Source organism: Vanellus vanellus (assembly GCF_965231255.1).
Source record: "Vanellus vanellus genome assembly, chromosome: 5".
Classification (NCBI taxonomy): domain Eukaryota; kingdom Metazoa; phylum Chordata; class Aves; order Charadriiformes; family Charadriidae; genus Vanellus; species Vanellus vanellus.
In genome coordinates, this window is record NC_138910.1 from 8,846,683 (window position 1) to 8,863,722 (window position 17,040).

At 40.1% G+C, this 17,040-nt stretch overlaps 1 protein-coding gene across 1 annotated transcript in view; it reads left to right on the forward strand.

Annotated features, from left to right (window-relative positions):
• The window catches only part of NCKAP5 (NCK associated protein 5), a gene marked incomplete at both ends in the record, with an annotated part of 382,055 nt that overhangs the window by 171,562 nt on the left and 193,453 nt on the right, over positions 1-17,040 (forward strand). The window contains one exon of the mRNA XM_082484353.1: positions 10,217-10,350. Within this exon, the coding sequence (XP_082340479.1) occupies positions 10,217-10,350 (134 nt within the window). The remainder of the gene's footprint in view (positions 1-10,216; positions 10,351-17,040) is intronic.

The following is a 17,040-nucleotide window of genomic DNA, read 5'->3' on the forward strand; positions in this document are numbered from 1 at the left end:
GAGCTAGTGCACAATGAAAGCTACTGTCTTATTTTATTCAGAAGGAGTAACTACACCAAGAAAGAGTTTCTAATTTACTTGAATTGCTCTGGAGCAGTGTTATCACCGAAGAATATAAAGTGTGTAAACTACTGTCACTAAAATATCACTAGTAATAATAAGCATTTCCTATCTTGCTGTTCATCTTAGAGACAAGCAAAGCTTGCACTTTACATCGGGTAGTCATGGGATACATACGCTAGTCTGATATGAGACCAAATAGAGATATATATTAGCCATATTAAAATTTCGTAGTGGAAAATAATTTATTTGCTTCAAATTATTTACTTTAACTGTTTTCAAGACAGTTTTAGAAAATGCTAATACAAATTACTTAGTGTCAGTTAGATTTTCCTGGTTTATTTGGGCAGCCTGTCATTTTGGGAGCAGAATCCTGTTCCAAAGAACCATCATTTTTTCTTACTGGAATGAGAATCTAGAAGATACCAGCCTAAAATTAGGATGCTGCTTTTTATACTATTTATATCTTGCTGTTGCAGAGCTTTAGTGGGAATAAGTTTAGGAAAAATGATTACATCATAAAATAATTGGGGACAAAAGTAGAAGCCTAGTATAAAATCAAGGAAATTTCTTCTATAGCCTCTGCAGTACAAATCTGTATCAGGTGAAAGGGTAATTAATTTTGATTACAGAGCAGCCACACAACTTCACCCTTAACTTACTTATTTTGAAGAGATGTGGAAATAAAGCAACCTCTCCCTCCGTGAACCCTCCAAGTGCTTAAGTTATAACTGTTTATACCTTAATGCTTCACTGTGCTTTAAAAACACGTGTAACTTCATCCCTGGGAAAGCTCTGGGTGTTTAAGGGTATTTGTTGGTATTCCCAGTATAGCTGGAAACTGTAACGGGGGACAAAGGCTTATTAACTGCCACTGTCGGAAACCTCTGGTTTGAATAGCTGGCTAATTTAATAAAGTCTTGTTGCAGTAAAATGATTCAGCTGTAAGCAGCCTGTAAAAATTGTAATAAGCCCAATAAGCAATGCACTTCTTTTTCCGACTCTTTGGGGTAGTGTTTTTTCATGCTGTCAAAGTCCACTACAAGGACCGCTGCAATGTGCTGCAAAGTTGTTTGTCAGTGCCTCGGTTTATTTTTGCAGAGAAGTATTGATTACAGAATGAGAAACATTTGGTTTAACAGCGATCGATGAGAAGCAAACAAAGGACACACTGAAGTTTGACTCATTTTAATTTGAACGAAAATACAGTACCTGGTGCAATTTATGATGGAATAAAAAACAATACCTGCTCTCTGTTCTTATAATCACGTTTCTTTCCTGTCATCTGTGAGTTAAATAAGTTTAGACAGACAGATGACCGTAGTCTTCTGTGTGCTGAGTTTGGGACTGGGTTGCCCAAGGGGAGTTTGGAGGGAGGTCTCCTGCCTCGTGTGGGAGCCCCAGGCTTTGCAGGAGGGTGACAAACAGGTCCATCTGCCTCTGGAGGTGACCCCACCAAAGAGATTTCACCCACCTTCTGCAAAAGACAGATGAGGATGAACCACCTTGGACTCCTTGACCTGTTTGTTTTGTTTCAAGACCCAAACACAAGATCTCACAAAATATCTATAACATAGAGAAAATTTGTACTTGCCTTTAAACAACAGGTTGGACCATGGTGGCTGGGGCTCGGGTATATTCTGTGGCACTTGAACAAATATCATTTGATCACCATGCATTATGTTGGGGGAATGAAATATTTGTTTCATTGGAAAAAATGACTTACGTTGTTAAAGTAACCAACTGGGAGACCAAGTTGCAAATTTCAGTTTCTGTTTCAATAACTATTTCATAGTTATTTCTTGAAAAATGGAACTGGTTCACCATCCCTCTCTCATCTCTTATCCCTTATCCCAGGCTGTTCCGTGGCTCCTGCCTGTAGCAGTCTTTCAGAAGTGGCTTACAAGGGTGATAAAATAGTGTTTTTGAGTACTTTGAATACACGTATTTATTCATGACAGCATTGGCCATTGACTTGCTAGAAAAACTGATTTTAATGTGCTTCTAGTAGTTGCTATTTGTTTGCTTAACTCTGTTGTTGTTGTCTACTGTTGTGACCATTTGATGCTCTCTGGCTTGTAGGATGTTGTGTTACAGACTTGGCTGTGATTCTATTATGACTTTTATGGCAAGGTATCAGATGCATAGCATCAGAAAATGCATTAAAAATAAATACATAAATACTTTGTTTAGGTTAGCAGTGACTTAATGATACTTTAAAATGTAAACAAAAAATTTTGTATTCTTTTCTTCCCCTCATTTAAATTCATTGCAAAGTATCTGTTTGAAATCAATATTAATTACACAGAAATTGTGGCCCTCTTTAGTAAATACTTTAAAATAGTTGTTAAAAATTAATGTGAAGGTTATTAGCCTGATTTTGAGCAACATTAAGCCTGTGTTAAATATTCTCATGTAGAATTTTTTGACAAAATAGTGCTCCCATGTCAGCATAATTAGTAGTAACATAGTAAAACCCTTCCTACGATGCACTGGGGAAGCAAAGAACAAATTCAAGAATAGAGAAGAATCTTATTTCTATTTAAACAGTAGCCCTTTTCACTACCTATAAGGTAACCTTAAAGATTAGAAGTGATTACATTAGTGCCCCTTTTAAGAGATTTTTGGTATTTGAACTAATCAGTGCAGTTATACCTAGCTGTTACAGTATCACAGTATCACAGTAATACAGTATGCTAGGGATTGGAAGGGACCTCAAAAGATCATCTAGTCCAATCCCCCTGTCGGAGCAGGAACACCTAGATGAGGTTGCACAGGAAGGCGTCCAGGCGAGTTTTGAATGTCTCCAGAGAAGGAGACTCCACAACCTCCCTGGGCAGCCTGTTCCAGTGCTCTGTCACCCTCACTGAGAAGAAGTTTCTTCTCAAATTTAAGTGGAACCTCTTGTGTTCCAGCTTGAATCCATTACCCCTTGTCCTATCATTGGTTGCTACTGAGAAGAGCCTGGCTCCATCCTCATGACATTCCCCCTTTATATATTTATAAATGCTAATAAGATCACCCCTCAGTCTCCTCTTCTCCAAACTAAAGAGACCCAGCTCCCTCAGTCTTTCCTCATAAGGGAGATGCTCCACTCCCTTAATCATCTTAGTTGCCCTACGCTGGACTCTCTCCAGCAGCTCTCTGCCCTTCTTGAACTGAGGGGCCCAGAACTGGACACAATATTGCAGATGCGGTCTCACCAGGGCAGAGTAGAGGGGAAGGAGGACCTCTCTCGATCTGCTAACCACCCCCCTTCTAATACAGCCCAGGATGCCATTGGCCTTCTTGGCCACAAGGGCACAGTGCTGGCTCGTGGTCATCCTGCTGTCCACCAGGACCCCCAGGTCCCTTTCCTCTACACTGCTCTCTAACAGGTAGCTCCCCATCCTGTGCTTAAGAATTCCTGTTCTTAAGAATTGCTTTCCATAAGCTCAAACATAAGCTAAAGAGAAAAAGGAGGGACCAGTTCCTCTGTAGATGTGGGGCTGGCTCCCTTATGAATAGAAACACTCTGTATAATATGCATGGCGTGTGTATACCGAATCCTTTTAATTTTTCTCTTGCGATGATCTATAGTTTTAAATCTTGATGCACAGCCGCATTTTTTGTTTAACATATAGATAAGATTATTGATCAAAGGAGTAGTATGATTTTCATGGGAAAGATAAATTAAAAAGTTAAAAATAGACTACTCCAGTGTGGTGGGTCGGCCTTGGCTGGCTGCCAGGCGCCCGCCCAGCCGCTCTCTCCTGCCCCCTCCTCCACAGGACCGGGGGAGAAAAGAAGAAAAAGCTCCTGGGTCAAGATAAAGACACAGAGATCGCTTACCACTTACCCGCACAGGCAAAACAAACTTAGCCTGGGCAAGATTGGTTTAATTTATTGTCAGGTAAAAGTAGATTTGGATAACATAAAGCAAAGACAAGTTTAAAACAACACCTTCCACAGTGCAGTTTGGGGAATCGGGCTCCCCAGCCACCCCCGCTGAGCGGCACGGAGGGATGGGGGTGCGGGCTGAGCTCAGTCCGTGGCAGTCCCTCTCTGCTGGACCTCCATCCTCATGAGTTTTCCCAGCTCCAGCGGGGGCTCTCCGCTGGCTGTGGTCCTTCAGGAACCGTTCCCCATGTTCCCCTCACAGGCTGTAGGGAAACACCCGCCCCAGCGCCTCCTCCCACTCTCCCTCCCCAGACCTGTGCACTCACAGGGCTGTTTCTCACACTTTTTTCCTCACTCCTCACCTCCTCTGTGGTGTTTTGCCCTTTCTTAAATACATTTTTCCAGCGACGCTGATGAGCCCGGCTGTGCCCTGTGGTGGGGCTGCAGCAGATCTGGCCGGAACCGGCTGTGTGTGGCGCGGGGTGGCCCCGGCCTCTCCTCACAGAGCGGCCCCTCAGCCAGCGCCCGGCCGTGGACACACAGCACATCCAATCCACTGACATTAAGGAAAAGTAAGACTATTAGGGTGGCAGATTATGGAGGGGCAGGGGAGAATGTTTTTAGGTGGAGAGGCAAGGGGGAGTGAGCCGAACAAAGCAGTTTTAGCTCGGAGGGCGGAAGGTTGTCAGCACTGAGGAGGGGAGTCAGGCAGGTCCAGCAAAAAGGGTAGGATGAGACCAGAGGGTTTGGGAATAAGAAATCTGCTTGAGTTAGTCAGATGTTTGGCCCTGGTGGAGAGAATTCCCTGAGGACTTCTCTGAGAAGGTATTGTTGTGGAGTCGGTCCCCTCATTCAAACAAGATACCTGCCGATTTTATGTGTAATTACAGGTAAAGGAGTTAAACTCCAAGTCCCTGACTTGGAAGGCTTGAGTGTCATCCATGTCTAAATTTAAAGTTGACAGCAAAATAGCCCAGAAAGGAAAAAGAGGTAAGAAGGCAGCCTTTCCCTACAAAACCTGAAGGTGCTGTGTGTTCACTGTGCATGCTAGGTGTCAAACGCTGGCCAGAAATGAAGGGCCTGTTGTGTTGCTCCCGGTCCCGCATCACCATCCACTGCCATCTCCCTCCTGTGGCTGCCGCCTGCCGTGTTTGCTTTCATGTTTTGTCACTTCTGTGTTTTCTGCTGGCTCTCTCAGTGTCAGGGGTCACTCAAGAGAGGAGATGTTCCATCCCTGGGAGTGCTCAAGGCCAGGTTGGATGGGGCTTTGAGCAGCCTGGTCTAGTGGGAGGTGTCCCTGCCCATGGCAGTGGGGTTGGAACTAGATGATCTTTAAGGTTCCTTCCAACCTAAACCATTCTATGATTCTGTGTTTGTGGTTTGGTAGAACGTGAAGGAACCAGATGCTGATGTTTGTGATGCACCCCAAGTGAATTGAAGGAGACATGAACAATTGAGCACCTCTTAGGAGAGAGTCGTCTCATGGCTGTACTGGGTCAGTCCTTAGACTGACAGCACAGCTAATAACCAGTAACTCTGAAAATAAGTGTTATTTCTTGGTCTCTTCATGGAATGCTGAGGAGCGATTTGGATTTTTCTGTCAAATACATGTGCTATTTTCAGTCTAGCCATAAATAGTATTCGTGTGTTTTGTTTTGATCATGAGTATCTCAATTTGGATTCCTTCCTTAACTTTGGGAAGATGGGTTAATGTGTGGTACATATCCCCAAACTGGATGAGAAATGAAACATTTTGACACGAACGTTTCCACAGCTACACAAAAAGGAACTCGTTGAAGTGCAAACGCTGGCTCAGGAGTGTAATGAGCAGCCAGTGAAACTTGATTGCTGAAATGTTCACAAAAAAGTAATTGCAAACAGTATTTGTTCAAGTGTTAAAATATGCCAGTACTTGCACAAAAGTATTGGTGGAGTTTGCTAACCCTGCCTTTCGCTCTAGTTTGTTCACATAAAATTTTTGAATATTTGGAAAGTTGTCAGAAATTTGACAGGGTGAAGTGAAGAATGTCAGGCTATCTGGAGAGGCTGAAAAAGGGAAGCAAGAGTGAAGTAAGGGTTATACTTCTAAGAGGAGAAGGTTATAGCTGTGCTGCAGAAGGCAAGGAGAGGAAGCAGGGAAAATGGTTTGAGCAGTGCTCATGGACAGAAGAAAATGCAATTAAAGAGGAATTGGCAAGTGGGAACACATATAACTTCATTGGAAGATGGCAGTGATTTTCCTGGTGTTAAAACATACTGATGCATTTCACATGATTCTTTCTTTTTTTATTTAACCTTTTCTTCACAGGGCATCCTAATTGTATCCCTTTCCAGTAAGCTTATATTCACTATGAAACCTTGAACCGTTTCTGGCTAGTTCATTTCCTTTCACACACCTTAATTTTGCATAGGAATAAAGTGGGGTTAGCACAGAGGAGCTTATAAAGGGGGTTATGGCAATGCAAAATTTCTGGAGAATTCAGGGATATATTATGTGCTTCCAGAAGACCAAAAATTTTTAAAAATCTCTGTTTAAACCTGGCCTTTTTGTATGTTAGGCTCACTTTTCTCTTCTAAAACTTCATTATGTCTTTTCTGTGTTCTCTTTTCTTGTAGATAAGATCACTACTTTCTGCCTGTAGTATACATGAGTGTTTTGTGTCCTGGAGACTGAAAACTTTCCAAGTGTGGGTGATCTCTTACTCCTTCCCCTCCCTCCCCCCACTTCTGCCTGCAAGAAATGGCAGAAGTGCCTCAAGGTTGCCAATGAATTTGTGTGAAGAAGCATGAAAATGAAGGTTGATGAAGTTACTGCTGTAAAGCTATCCTATGGGCAGTCTTCTCCCCATTCATACAGGGTATTTTTGGTAGCTGGGTAGAAAACCTAGAATTTCAGGCCCATAGGTTAGTGCTTTTGTTTCTGGTCTTGTAGCCTTGTACCCTGAAAGGAGCACAAATTTTGTACAGTGACAGTATGTGCTCATATAACTCATACTATGTCATAATGCTCGCCGATGAGGTGGCTGAATTGGAACTGGACATTTAACTAATTCCAGAAGTTCCTAATGTTTAGACACTTTATTTCTGTAAGATTACTGTTCTTGTAGTGTGAATTTGTTGCTGGTTTATGAGTACTTTTCTTAAGGAAATTTCGTCTTAAAAAAAAAAGCATGTGGATGTGCTGATCTTTTTGTATAGGGTGATAATAGAGACTTCCCCACAAGAATAGAGGGAGTAAATGGTAGCAACAGCATTCTCTGACCTATCAGCAAGAGGTAAATGAAACCTAGAAAAAGCTTATACAGCTCTTTGACCTATAGGGGAAAGTTTGGATTTGTGAATCTCTGCTGTATATTCAATGCTGTACTGGAAAATGTGGTTTTGAGATTAGCAGCAGCATGACATTACACGTAGATATGGCACGCTCGTTCTGCAAGACAGTCACTGGAGACATCTGCAACCTGCAAAACATCCTGGCAGTGAGATGGAGGACAGGATACTCATCTGCTTTCTCAAGTGTCACATTTTGTCTCTCCCCTCCATGGAGTTCTGGCTTTGTACTTAATGTAGAAAGAAGGTGTATCTGAGGACCAGAGCATGGTCAGCATAGCAGACATAAAAGTAGTTGCTGTATCAGAATAAGATCATTGTGGCAGTAATGATGCCGAATGAGCGTAATGATGCCGAATGAGCGCTGAAGGCATGGATGAATCACTTGTCTTCAATCCATTATCATAGTTAAGCTGTTGCTGCATCAGGTAGCTCAGGCACAGCCTGGTGCACTTGGGCACTTGGAGGTTCGTAAGAGTACCTGACGTTACTCCAAGGTGGCTTACCAGTTACTGTAGGGACAGTTACATATTTGTTTTAAGCTCAATCTCTGTAGACGCCAGTATCTTCTGAAAGCTTGTCTTAAGCCCTGGGTGGTACCTATATATTTCTTTTATGTCATTTTGGGACTGTTTAGTTTGAGGAGGAGGAGACTGAGGGGAGACCTCATCACTCTCTACAACTATTTGAAAGAACACTGTAGAGAGGTTGGTGCTGGTCTCTTCTCACAGGTAATGAATGACAGAACAAGAAGGAATGGCTTCAAGCTCCAACAGGGTAGGTTTAGACTGAACATTAGGAAAGAATTTTTCACAGAAAGGGTGGTCGGGCATTGGAATAGACTGCCCAGGGGGGTGGTTGAGTCACCATCCCTGGATGTGTTTAAGAGACGTTTAGATGTGGTGTTGGGGGATATGGTGTAGGGGAGAACTTTGTAGAGTAGGGTAGATGGTTGGACTCGATGATCCCAAGGGTCTCTTCCAACCTAGGCAATTCTATGATTCTATGATTTTCCTTGCTAATCTCTGACTCTCTGGAAGCTCTAGATGTCTCTTTAGCAGCAGTGAAAAGCATCTGTAAGAGAAGATGCTAACAGTATTCAGCAAGGGCCTCTGGAACAGTATCATTTTAAAGCTAGTGTTGACGGGATCTAAGCTGAAGAAATACTAACTGCTTTGAATATTCTTCTGGTATCGTTAGCCTGAGTTATCCTTCATGAGCCATACTCGCTCTACTGAAGATGCTGTGTATCTTCTGGCTGGTGCTGAGCACTCCCTGTTCTTAGCTTGGCAGAAACCAAGGATTACTCAGCACCTGGCAGAACATGGTTATGTAACAGTAAGGACAGTAATTAGATAATTTAGTTAGAACAATGTATTTATTTTGCAGTAGTTTGTTTCTTGTTTTGCAGTTTTCCGTTTTCCAGATATTACACGTGACCAACTAGACAGAAGCCCTCTGTTCTCTGAGTAATTCCCCCTGTTTTTTCACAAGCATATAGATATTTCATTTAATCCTTTGCAGCCTCCCTTTGTGGCATCTGCTTATTTATCACTGTCTTTAAGATCCCTTTTGCACTTGGTAATGTTCATATTTTTGGTCTCTTGGTTACTGCTATTGTAAATTATTATCCAGTAAGATTTATAGCTGTGAGACTTGTACAAATAATCTGTCTCCCCCATTTAATGGCTTAACACTAAGATACCTTTGTTATTTTCTAATGAAACTGTATGTATAATTTCTAGATAAATTTTTGCAGGTATGTAATGAAAATCTAGGTCAGCAATGCAACTACGTCAGACTGTCTGACAGGCTAAAAATTGCACTGCACCATGGGCACAGGTATTTTTCAAAGCATAGAGGTGGTGAACCCACTGTAGCTTTACAATGACTTAACCTTTTCTTAGGCAACTGACATTGCAACCCCTTTGCTGATGGAGTATAATGTAGTACCACGTAAATTGCTTGGGTTTTTTATTGATTTGTTCCCTCATTTAAATGGGCAAGGAAAAATTTAATTTAATTTCATTTCCATTTAACAGAGACACGTAGAAAAGACTGTAGATACATTTTTTTAATTCCAATACCATTTTTTTTAACTTTTCTGTTCATTCCCCTCCTCTTCCTAAATTGAATTTAGCTACTTTTAAAATAGGGTTTTGAAATCATTAGGTACCCTTTTATATGATGTTCTTTCACTAAAAAAAAAAAAAAAAAAAGATTAGGCCATGACATATGTAGATTTATCCAGGTAGCACAGTATGTTATGGGTTGGGTTTTTTGGTCCTATGTTTTAAGAATTAGCAACAACCATATGCTATTTGCCTTTGAGGACTATTAGTAATATTAATGACATTTTTATTTCTCTCACATTTGTTTGATTGGTACTCAGTTTTTAAAACATATTCTTTGTCATAGTATTTCAGTAAATAGATTCAAATAGACTCTGTCCTTCTGATAAGGATCTTCCTCTAAGCCAAAATAGGAAAACCAGTGGCTCCAGGATCAAGTCCTTCTCTGCTTGTAAGACTGAAGCATTAGGGGATGGGTGACAAGTTGTCCTCTTGACTTGTTTCACGCTTCCCGTATCTGCCTTCAAGCAAGATAGATTGCAGATCTCAAATATAATTTTTTACACGTGTTTTGAGTGGAGGTGAAGAAAAAAGAGCTTTGAAGGAGAGGGTGGGTGTTCCTTTTTAGATATGCTGACTTCTGTGAGTCTGAGCTGAGTAAGAGTAACTCCGTGTGATGGAGATATTCTGACAGGCTTTCCACCTCTAGTTTGTTATGCTATGTAACATTGCTATACAAAAAACAATGGGACCGGTTAGTTAGGGTAATTATTTTGATTGATTGATTGATGATTTTTCCCAAATGAAATCTTAAATTTTTGCTAAAAGTATGTTTTATGTGTACAATTAATAAATAACTTTTTATGGTCTTTCAGCGTGAGAAGCTGATACATGAGTTGGAAGAAGAAAGACATTTAAGACTTGAGAGTGAAAAAAGATTACGGGAGGTGACACTGGAATCGGAGTGTAGCAGAGCTCAGATGCGTGGGCTGCAAGAACAGTTTTCCAGGTATGTTGCATAAGTAAACAACCTTCAAAATATGGGAAGAACATGCTTTGGTACAAAAAGATTGATCAAACCTGTTGATAGTTTGAATGGACGGAATCTAAGGCAAAAACTGCTCTCCTTCTGAAATTCTGTAAACATGATGGGCTTTTAGTTAAATGATTGTTAGCATCCTGTAAAACTTAAAAGGCTTATAGCATCATTCTATGAAATGGTGGAAATTTTCATTTCTAGAGATTTTGCGTTTATTAGAATTCCCAATAATTTTCTAAGTACAAGTCTTCACTTCTCAAAAAGTGCATGTCATTGATATGTCGATATTTGGTTGCTTGTTTCTGTTAACCAGCAAGAATTGGCTTGATCAATCTGAATAAAGAAAAAACAGAAGTGATAACTTTTACCAATTGGGTTATCATCCTGCTTGGGCATGCTTTGAATCTCTTCCTGCATTGACTGGAGCAGAACTTCGTGCTAGAACAGAGCTCCACTTACAAGGGAACCATCTTAGAACTGGGATTTAAGACAAATTATTCATTCATGTGACGACAGTAAGAATTTCATTTATTTATTGTTTTCATGATGCATGATGAGATCTTGTACATGAAATAGCTTTTTTTATTATTTATGTCACATGAACAGAAACAAAACAATCAAAATAACATCAAAAGAGATGATGGAATTTTACGTTGTATATTTTTCTTCAAGACTGAATATTAACTCATTCTCTCAGGCCCCTGAATCGTTAAAAAGTTCATTTTCAGTTTAATATGGTGAAAACAAGCTGTAGGGTGGGTTTTTCCTTTGGTTATTTTTGCTGAGGTTTTTAGGTTTTTCTATATTGGGCATTTTTTGTGGGGTTTTTTGCTCGCTGTCTGCCATGCTGCTCCTCTGATCTGAGATTGGGTTTCTAGGCAACGCTGCAAAAGATGTTAATAGCAATAATAAAATTTGTTCTGATCTGTTATTTTGGTTTTGGAAAACTTCCATTAATCCTCTTCAGATTTTAAAAAACTACCAAAGTGTTCAGATAAGTCTGAAATTCTTTTGCTAAAAACGCTAAGGATATTTCTTTTTTAGTTTTTTGTTGTTGCTCTTGTTCTATAATCTTTGGTTTCAATTTTTATTATTCTGATGAGACTCCCTGAGTAATATACACAAAATAAATCCACTCCATGAGTATTCTTGGTTAGAGTATTTTGCTCTATTATATATTAATCTTTGTTTATGGAAGAATTTTCTGAGGTCCTGAATTTAGAACAGTATTATTGTTACAATAACTAGGAGCCTTTGAAATAAACTTTAAAGATGGGGCAGCCCTGATTAAGAAAAAAGGAAAAGAAGAGGTGAGGCGAAACCAGTCTCCAGAGTAACGCACTAAGTAAATTGGTAAAATTTTAACCATGCATATTCAGATCTTTGCAGGATAACTCTTCATTATTCCTGTGAAACTGTGGTAGTAAGATTCAGTTCTATGGTGTTTCTGAAAAGAATAACTATATTATTAGTTAGGATCCCAAGTCCGCTATCTTCAAATTAATCCATTCTTTTTCTTCCGTTACTATTTGCAGTGTAGCTTCCTCTGGTCTATCAAGAAGCAGAGGGATGCAAGTTCTTTGGATTAAAGTTGTTTGTCTCTTTATTTTTGTACCTCTGATTTAGATAAAGGTGAATGCCATCTAAATCAGTATTATGTTCTTTGTAAGGCTGTCTGCATGTTAGCTATACTGTTTGAAGGCAAACTTAAATATCACTTTTCATTAATGGCACCTGAGATTGGCCCTGTTATTACCAATGATGAAAACTGCTGCTGGCTTCATCGGGCTATGATTTTATTTTAGCGTAGACCAGATGCTAGGAAGAGAATGCATCACTTACTTAAGTACTTCATTTGCTCTTAAAACATTATGTTTGTTATGATGAGTATTAGACGTTATATTTTCTTATGTTTAGTAGAATATTAAGATATTTGCTTACACAAACAGATGTTTGCCCTAAATGAGTGTATTTTTTCTTATTGTGCTTGAGCAAGTACTGAAACTGGGAACTGGATAATCTTGCGCTGCTTAGAGCTTCTGTATTTTTTGAAAGATTGAGATTTTTTCTCAATTTGAGAACAATTAAATGGGACAAGACAGGTGATGATGGGAGGATATGTTAAAATCAAGCAAATTGGAAGTACTTTGGAAGAAGATAGCTAGAGACTAATGCTTTGGGCCCAAACGTTCTGGTTTTCAGATGCAGATAGGCTAACATAAGAGCGTATAGCATAAATCTTTTAAATCCGTGTAATACCTGAACTGAGTGGATTTACATAGAGATTCCTACATATACATGCAGTGCAGTAGGTTTACCTGTGATTTGGAGGTGTTTCTTTGCATCTCAAAATATTTTCTCTGCATCTTTGAAAGAATGAAACATGATAGTTTGTGGAAAGCTGTAAGTTGACCTTTGTAATCAAGGAAGGAAAGCTGCCTATTCCTATCTGAAATTGTGTGAAAACTTCAATCTGTCATATAAGCACATAGTTTGAGATGGAGGAGTTCAGAAGGCAAGGGGGGGGTTTATTGATTGACATTTCTGTTCTTACCAAGTAAGCAATATTCCAGGCTAGAACTCTGAAATAAATCGAAGTTCTCTTTCTTAACATCTGTATAAATCTGCCAGAGCCTTAAAGTGACACAGTGGTTAGTTTGATAAATAAGTGACAGTTGCTGTAGAAGGCGAAAGAGCTTTTAAAACCAAATTTCTTTTCCAGAATTTTGCTGTGGTGTATCCTGTAGTTTTAAATTTGTTTTCTAATTTTATTGGAGGTGAATATATTTAAGGTGTGGAAAGACCCTGCAGGAAAACCATTTAATGCTAAAGCTAGGATTTTACACTGTAGTTGAATGCAGTTATTTTTGCATTGCCTTAGTATAATCTCTCTTTGAGGTGAAATCCTTGGTGTTTTCATTCTCAAAAGCACTGAGATCTGTTGCTTTGCTTCAGTTGTTCTGCTAAATTCTATAAGGCCCTTTCTGGCATGACAATGTATAGATGAATGTTGCTCAAATGCACAAAGACCCCTCAAGGGTTCTGGGTTCTATCCCCACGCCTCCAGGGAGAGGTGGGGGAGAGCATCTATCATTCGTTTCAGTGTCAGGCCGGCCCAAACCACGACACTAAGCCTGTAACTACGTATCAGCCCAGTTTCTTCCAAGACAGTGTCATACAGTCTGACTTTCCCCTTTTGATTATTGGCAACTGTCACATATATACTGGCGGGTCACCATTTAAGTTAGTAGTATGCCTGCTACCTCTTTATCCAGCTCTGGAGGAAATTAGGTTAATTCTTTTGGGTTTGTTTTTGTTTGTTTGTTTTGGTGTTTTTTTTTTTTTGTTTTTGCTTTTTTTTTTTTGATTACTCACAGTTTAACATTAGTCCCTCCTTGAATGTTTCATATCTTGGACATTGAAGAAGAAAATACACTGTGTCTCATGTACCTCCTTGTTCTTGGTTTCAGCTGTGCTTTTCCTACTTTCAGCATCTTCCTACAACAGTAGGAACAGAAATGCAACAACCCTGCCCGAAGCAGTAGGTGTGATTTATAGTATCACTCTAAAAAGCACACTAATACATACAATATAAATTGATTACATTTCTGTGCTGTACATCAGTACGCAACAGAAATTGTTGTCTGCTGAGTGCATACAGTGCATATGCCTCCAAACACATGCTTTAAGTGTTAAAGCAGTGAAAGAGGTAGCTTTACTTAAGTTATTTTGATTACTATTTTGTTCTAAATGAAACAAGTTCAATAAAACACACTATTGTAAAGTATAACTGTAAAGAGTAATTGAAGAGGCTAGTATCAAATCTTAAAGTCCCCTCTGGGTAAATTTCAAAAATTCTTTCAGTTAAGATGATGTTGTTTATAGGTATCAATGTCTGGGACTGGAAAACTGCCTCAGGCTTTTAAGAATGGATGTTATTGGAAAAGTAGGAAATGGTTCTTGTTTGATGTGCCAGGGTCCTGCGAATGGGATGAGTGCAATTCTCATTAGATTGTATGTCAGTATTCCCCTCACATTAATATGGACCGGAGGGTTAAGCCTGTCACTTCTGACAAGGGGAAAAATGACTGCTAGATAACACTTCGCATAAAAGGACTGTGTGGCTGTTGGTTTAAGCACATTCTACCTGATTTTCTCCAATTATTGTTAATTCCCCTTGCTCCATTCTGACTTGTCAGCAGGTGAGCGGAAATGATAACTGTTTTCCTAGCAGCTGTGATAGAGATTTTTTGCATTGCATCAGCATGTTGATGTTGCGTCATCACATCGTAATTTCTAACACTATCACATCTGCTTGATCTCGAGGTCACCACCTGCTTGCACTTCAGTGGCCTTACTGCCATGACTGGTAATCCAGATACAACAGAGACCGTGTCTGGAAAGTATAAACCAGTAGGACACCTCAGTAGCCCCTGTGGTTGGTCAGTTTGTCTAATGTCCATTGAATACTAATTTAAACCATTAATAACATTTTAATCTACTTTATAGGGAGATTAAAGTGATCTCCTGGCAGCCATTGATGGTATTCCTTTGATTCTGTCATAGCAAGGATGAGTAGATTGCTATGTGGGAAATCACTTCTTGTCTCAGAGGAAGATTACAGAAGGATCTGTCTACAGTTCTCTTCTTTTGTGTAGTTCTGCAGTAATCTCTTATCATCCTCCCTGACTGGCCTGTATGTAGGGTTATCGGGGGAGGCAGATTGTCACAAAGATAGAGTTTGTATCAAAGGCTGACCTTGTCATCCTGCCCTATGTTTTTAGATACCGCCAGATTTTATTAGATGTGGCTGTGTGAAACATTACAAAGAAAACTGGTGAATAAGCATAAAACACAACTTGCTGACTTGAAAGTGCTCCATGTCTGGTGCATATCTCACTTGAACGTTTACTTCCTTCTTTGCTGCTGACTGCAAGATGTCCATCTTCAAACATGTTGTGGTAGGTTGACCTTGGCTGGCTGCCAGGTGCCCACCCAGTCACTCTCTCACTCACCCTCCTCATCAGTACTGGGAGAGGAAATAATAAGAAAAAAAGCCTCATGGGTTGAGATAAGGACAGGGAGATCGCTAACCAGTTACCATCAAGGGGAAAGCAGACTCGACCTGGGGGAGGATTAATTTAATTTATTGCCAATTAAAAATAGTGTAGGCTAGTGAGAAACAAAGATAAACTAATAACACCTTCTCCCACCCCTCCCTTCTTCCCAGGCTCAACTTCATTCCTTCGTTCCTGACTCTTCTACCTCCTCCCCTGAGCAGCATGGTGGGTGGCAGGCTGGGGGAGAGCTGCTGCAATCAGTTTAAAACACTTTGTCTCTGCTGCTCCTTCCTCCTCACACTCTTCCCCTGCTCCGGCGTGGAGTCCCTTCCACCGGGGTCTTAGAGTGGTGGGAGGCATCTCTGGTGTATGGTGTGAGGGAGGTGAGGCTGATGTCTGCTTCACAGGCACCAGTTCTGGAGCTGCTGCTCTGGGTGCGCTGGGCAGAGGGCTTTCACTGGAGGGCTGCTTAGCTCTTGGCTGGACTTGCTGATCCCCAGGACGTGGTGTGAATACTCTGTTACTAGGGTTTTGACCTAATGGTTAGGATATCGACCTTGTCTTTTGATTAGTATTGACAGAGTAAAAGGATGAAGTTTCTTTTAGATTAACACTGATGGGGTGAGTATATTAGTATTTTTATTTATGTGCATGTACGACGCTTAGGTACATATTTCATCTCTAATCATTGCTCACAAGCATCAAGCACTATTTTAAGTAAGATCAAGGAGCTTTTGTGTGAATGTTTTTCATCTGGCAGAAAATAAAGGAGTGGTTTTACTTAACCCATGTAATTAAGGAGGTTGCCCCGAGTTGTATATGGAGTTTGGCCCCACTCAGTTCATGAGCTGCTTTGAACTCAACATGTTGGTTTCCTGTTGTTTGACCAACAGGAAGAAAAAAAAGGAATTTCATAATTTTTCATACCAGGCTTCATTTTTTCCACTCTTCTGTTCTATGTATGAATACAGTGGTTTTGAAAATACATACACATAAGAAATATCTTCAAAGAATGCGTTATCTCAGTTTTCTTCAAAAACTAAATTTTCATTCTCACGTTAGAAACCATCAGGTTGAAATACGTATTTTCATACAGAACTCGGGAAAGAACAAAATCAGTGAGGTGAAAGTGACTGCAGAGAACTGAAGAACCAATGTAAACTCAAACCACAGAAGTCATGCAAGGACCAGAAGTTACAGCAGACTATATTGCATGATGTATATTGACTTGCGTAACACTTTTAGAGAGCAATGGGTTGCTTTGCTTCAGGCATTATTAAAGATGCATGTAGAGATACATGCAGTTTCCAAACCTGTGAACTTCGGGCACTGAAGCTATATTAAGAATCAGCCCTATTTCAGTACCCCAATGCACTAGTAGATCATGTGGTGGTGTTTCATGGCAGCTTTTAGTTGCTGAAAGCTTCTTTCAAGGGGTTCAGGGAAATAGGTAATTTTTATCTTCAACAGACAAAAATATGGCTATCTGTTTGCTCAGTAAATCCTGGGTTTGGTTTGCATTTATTTATAAGCTGATAGTATGCGTCATACTTGTATTTCTGGAAGGTTGCATCTAGGCCTTTTACTGATTTATCAGAGC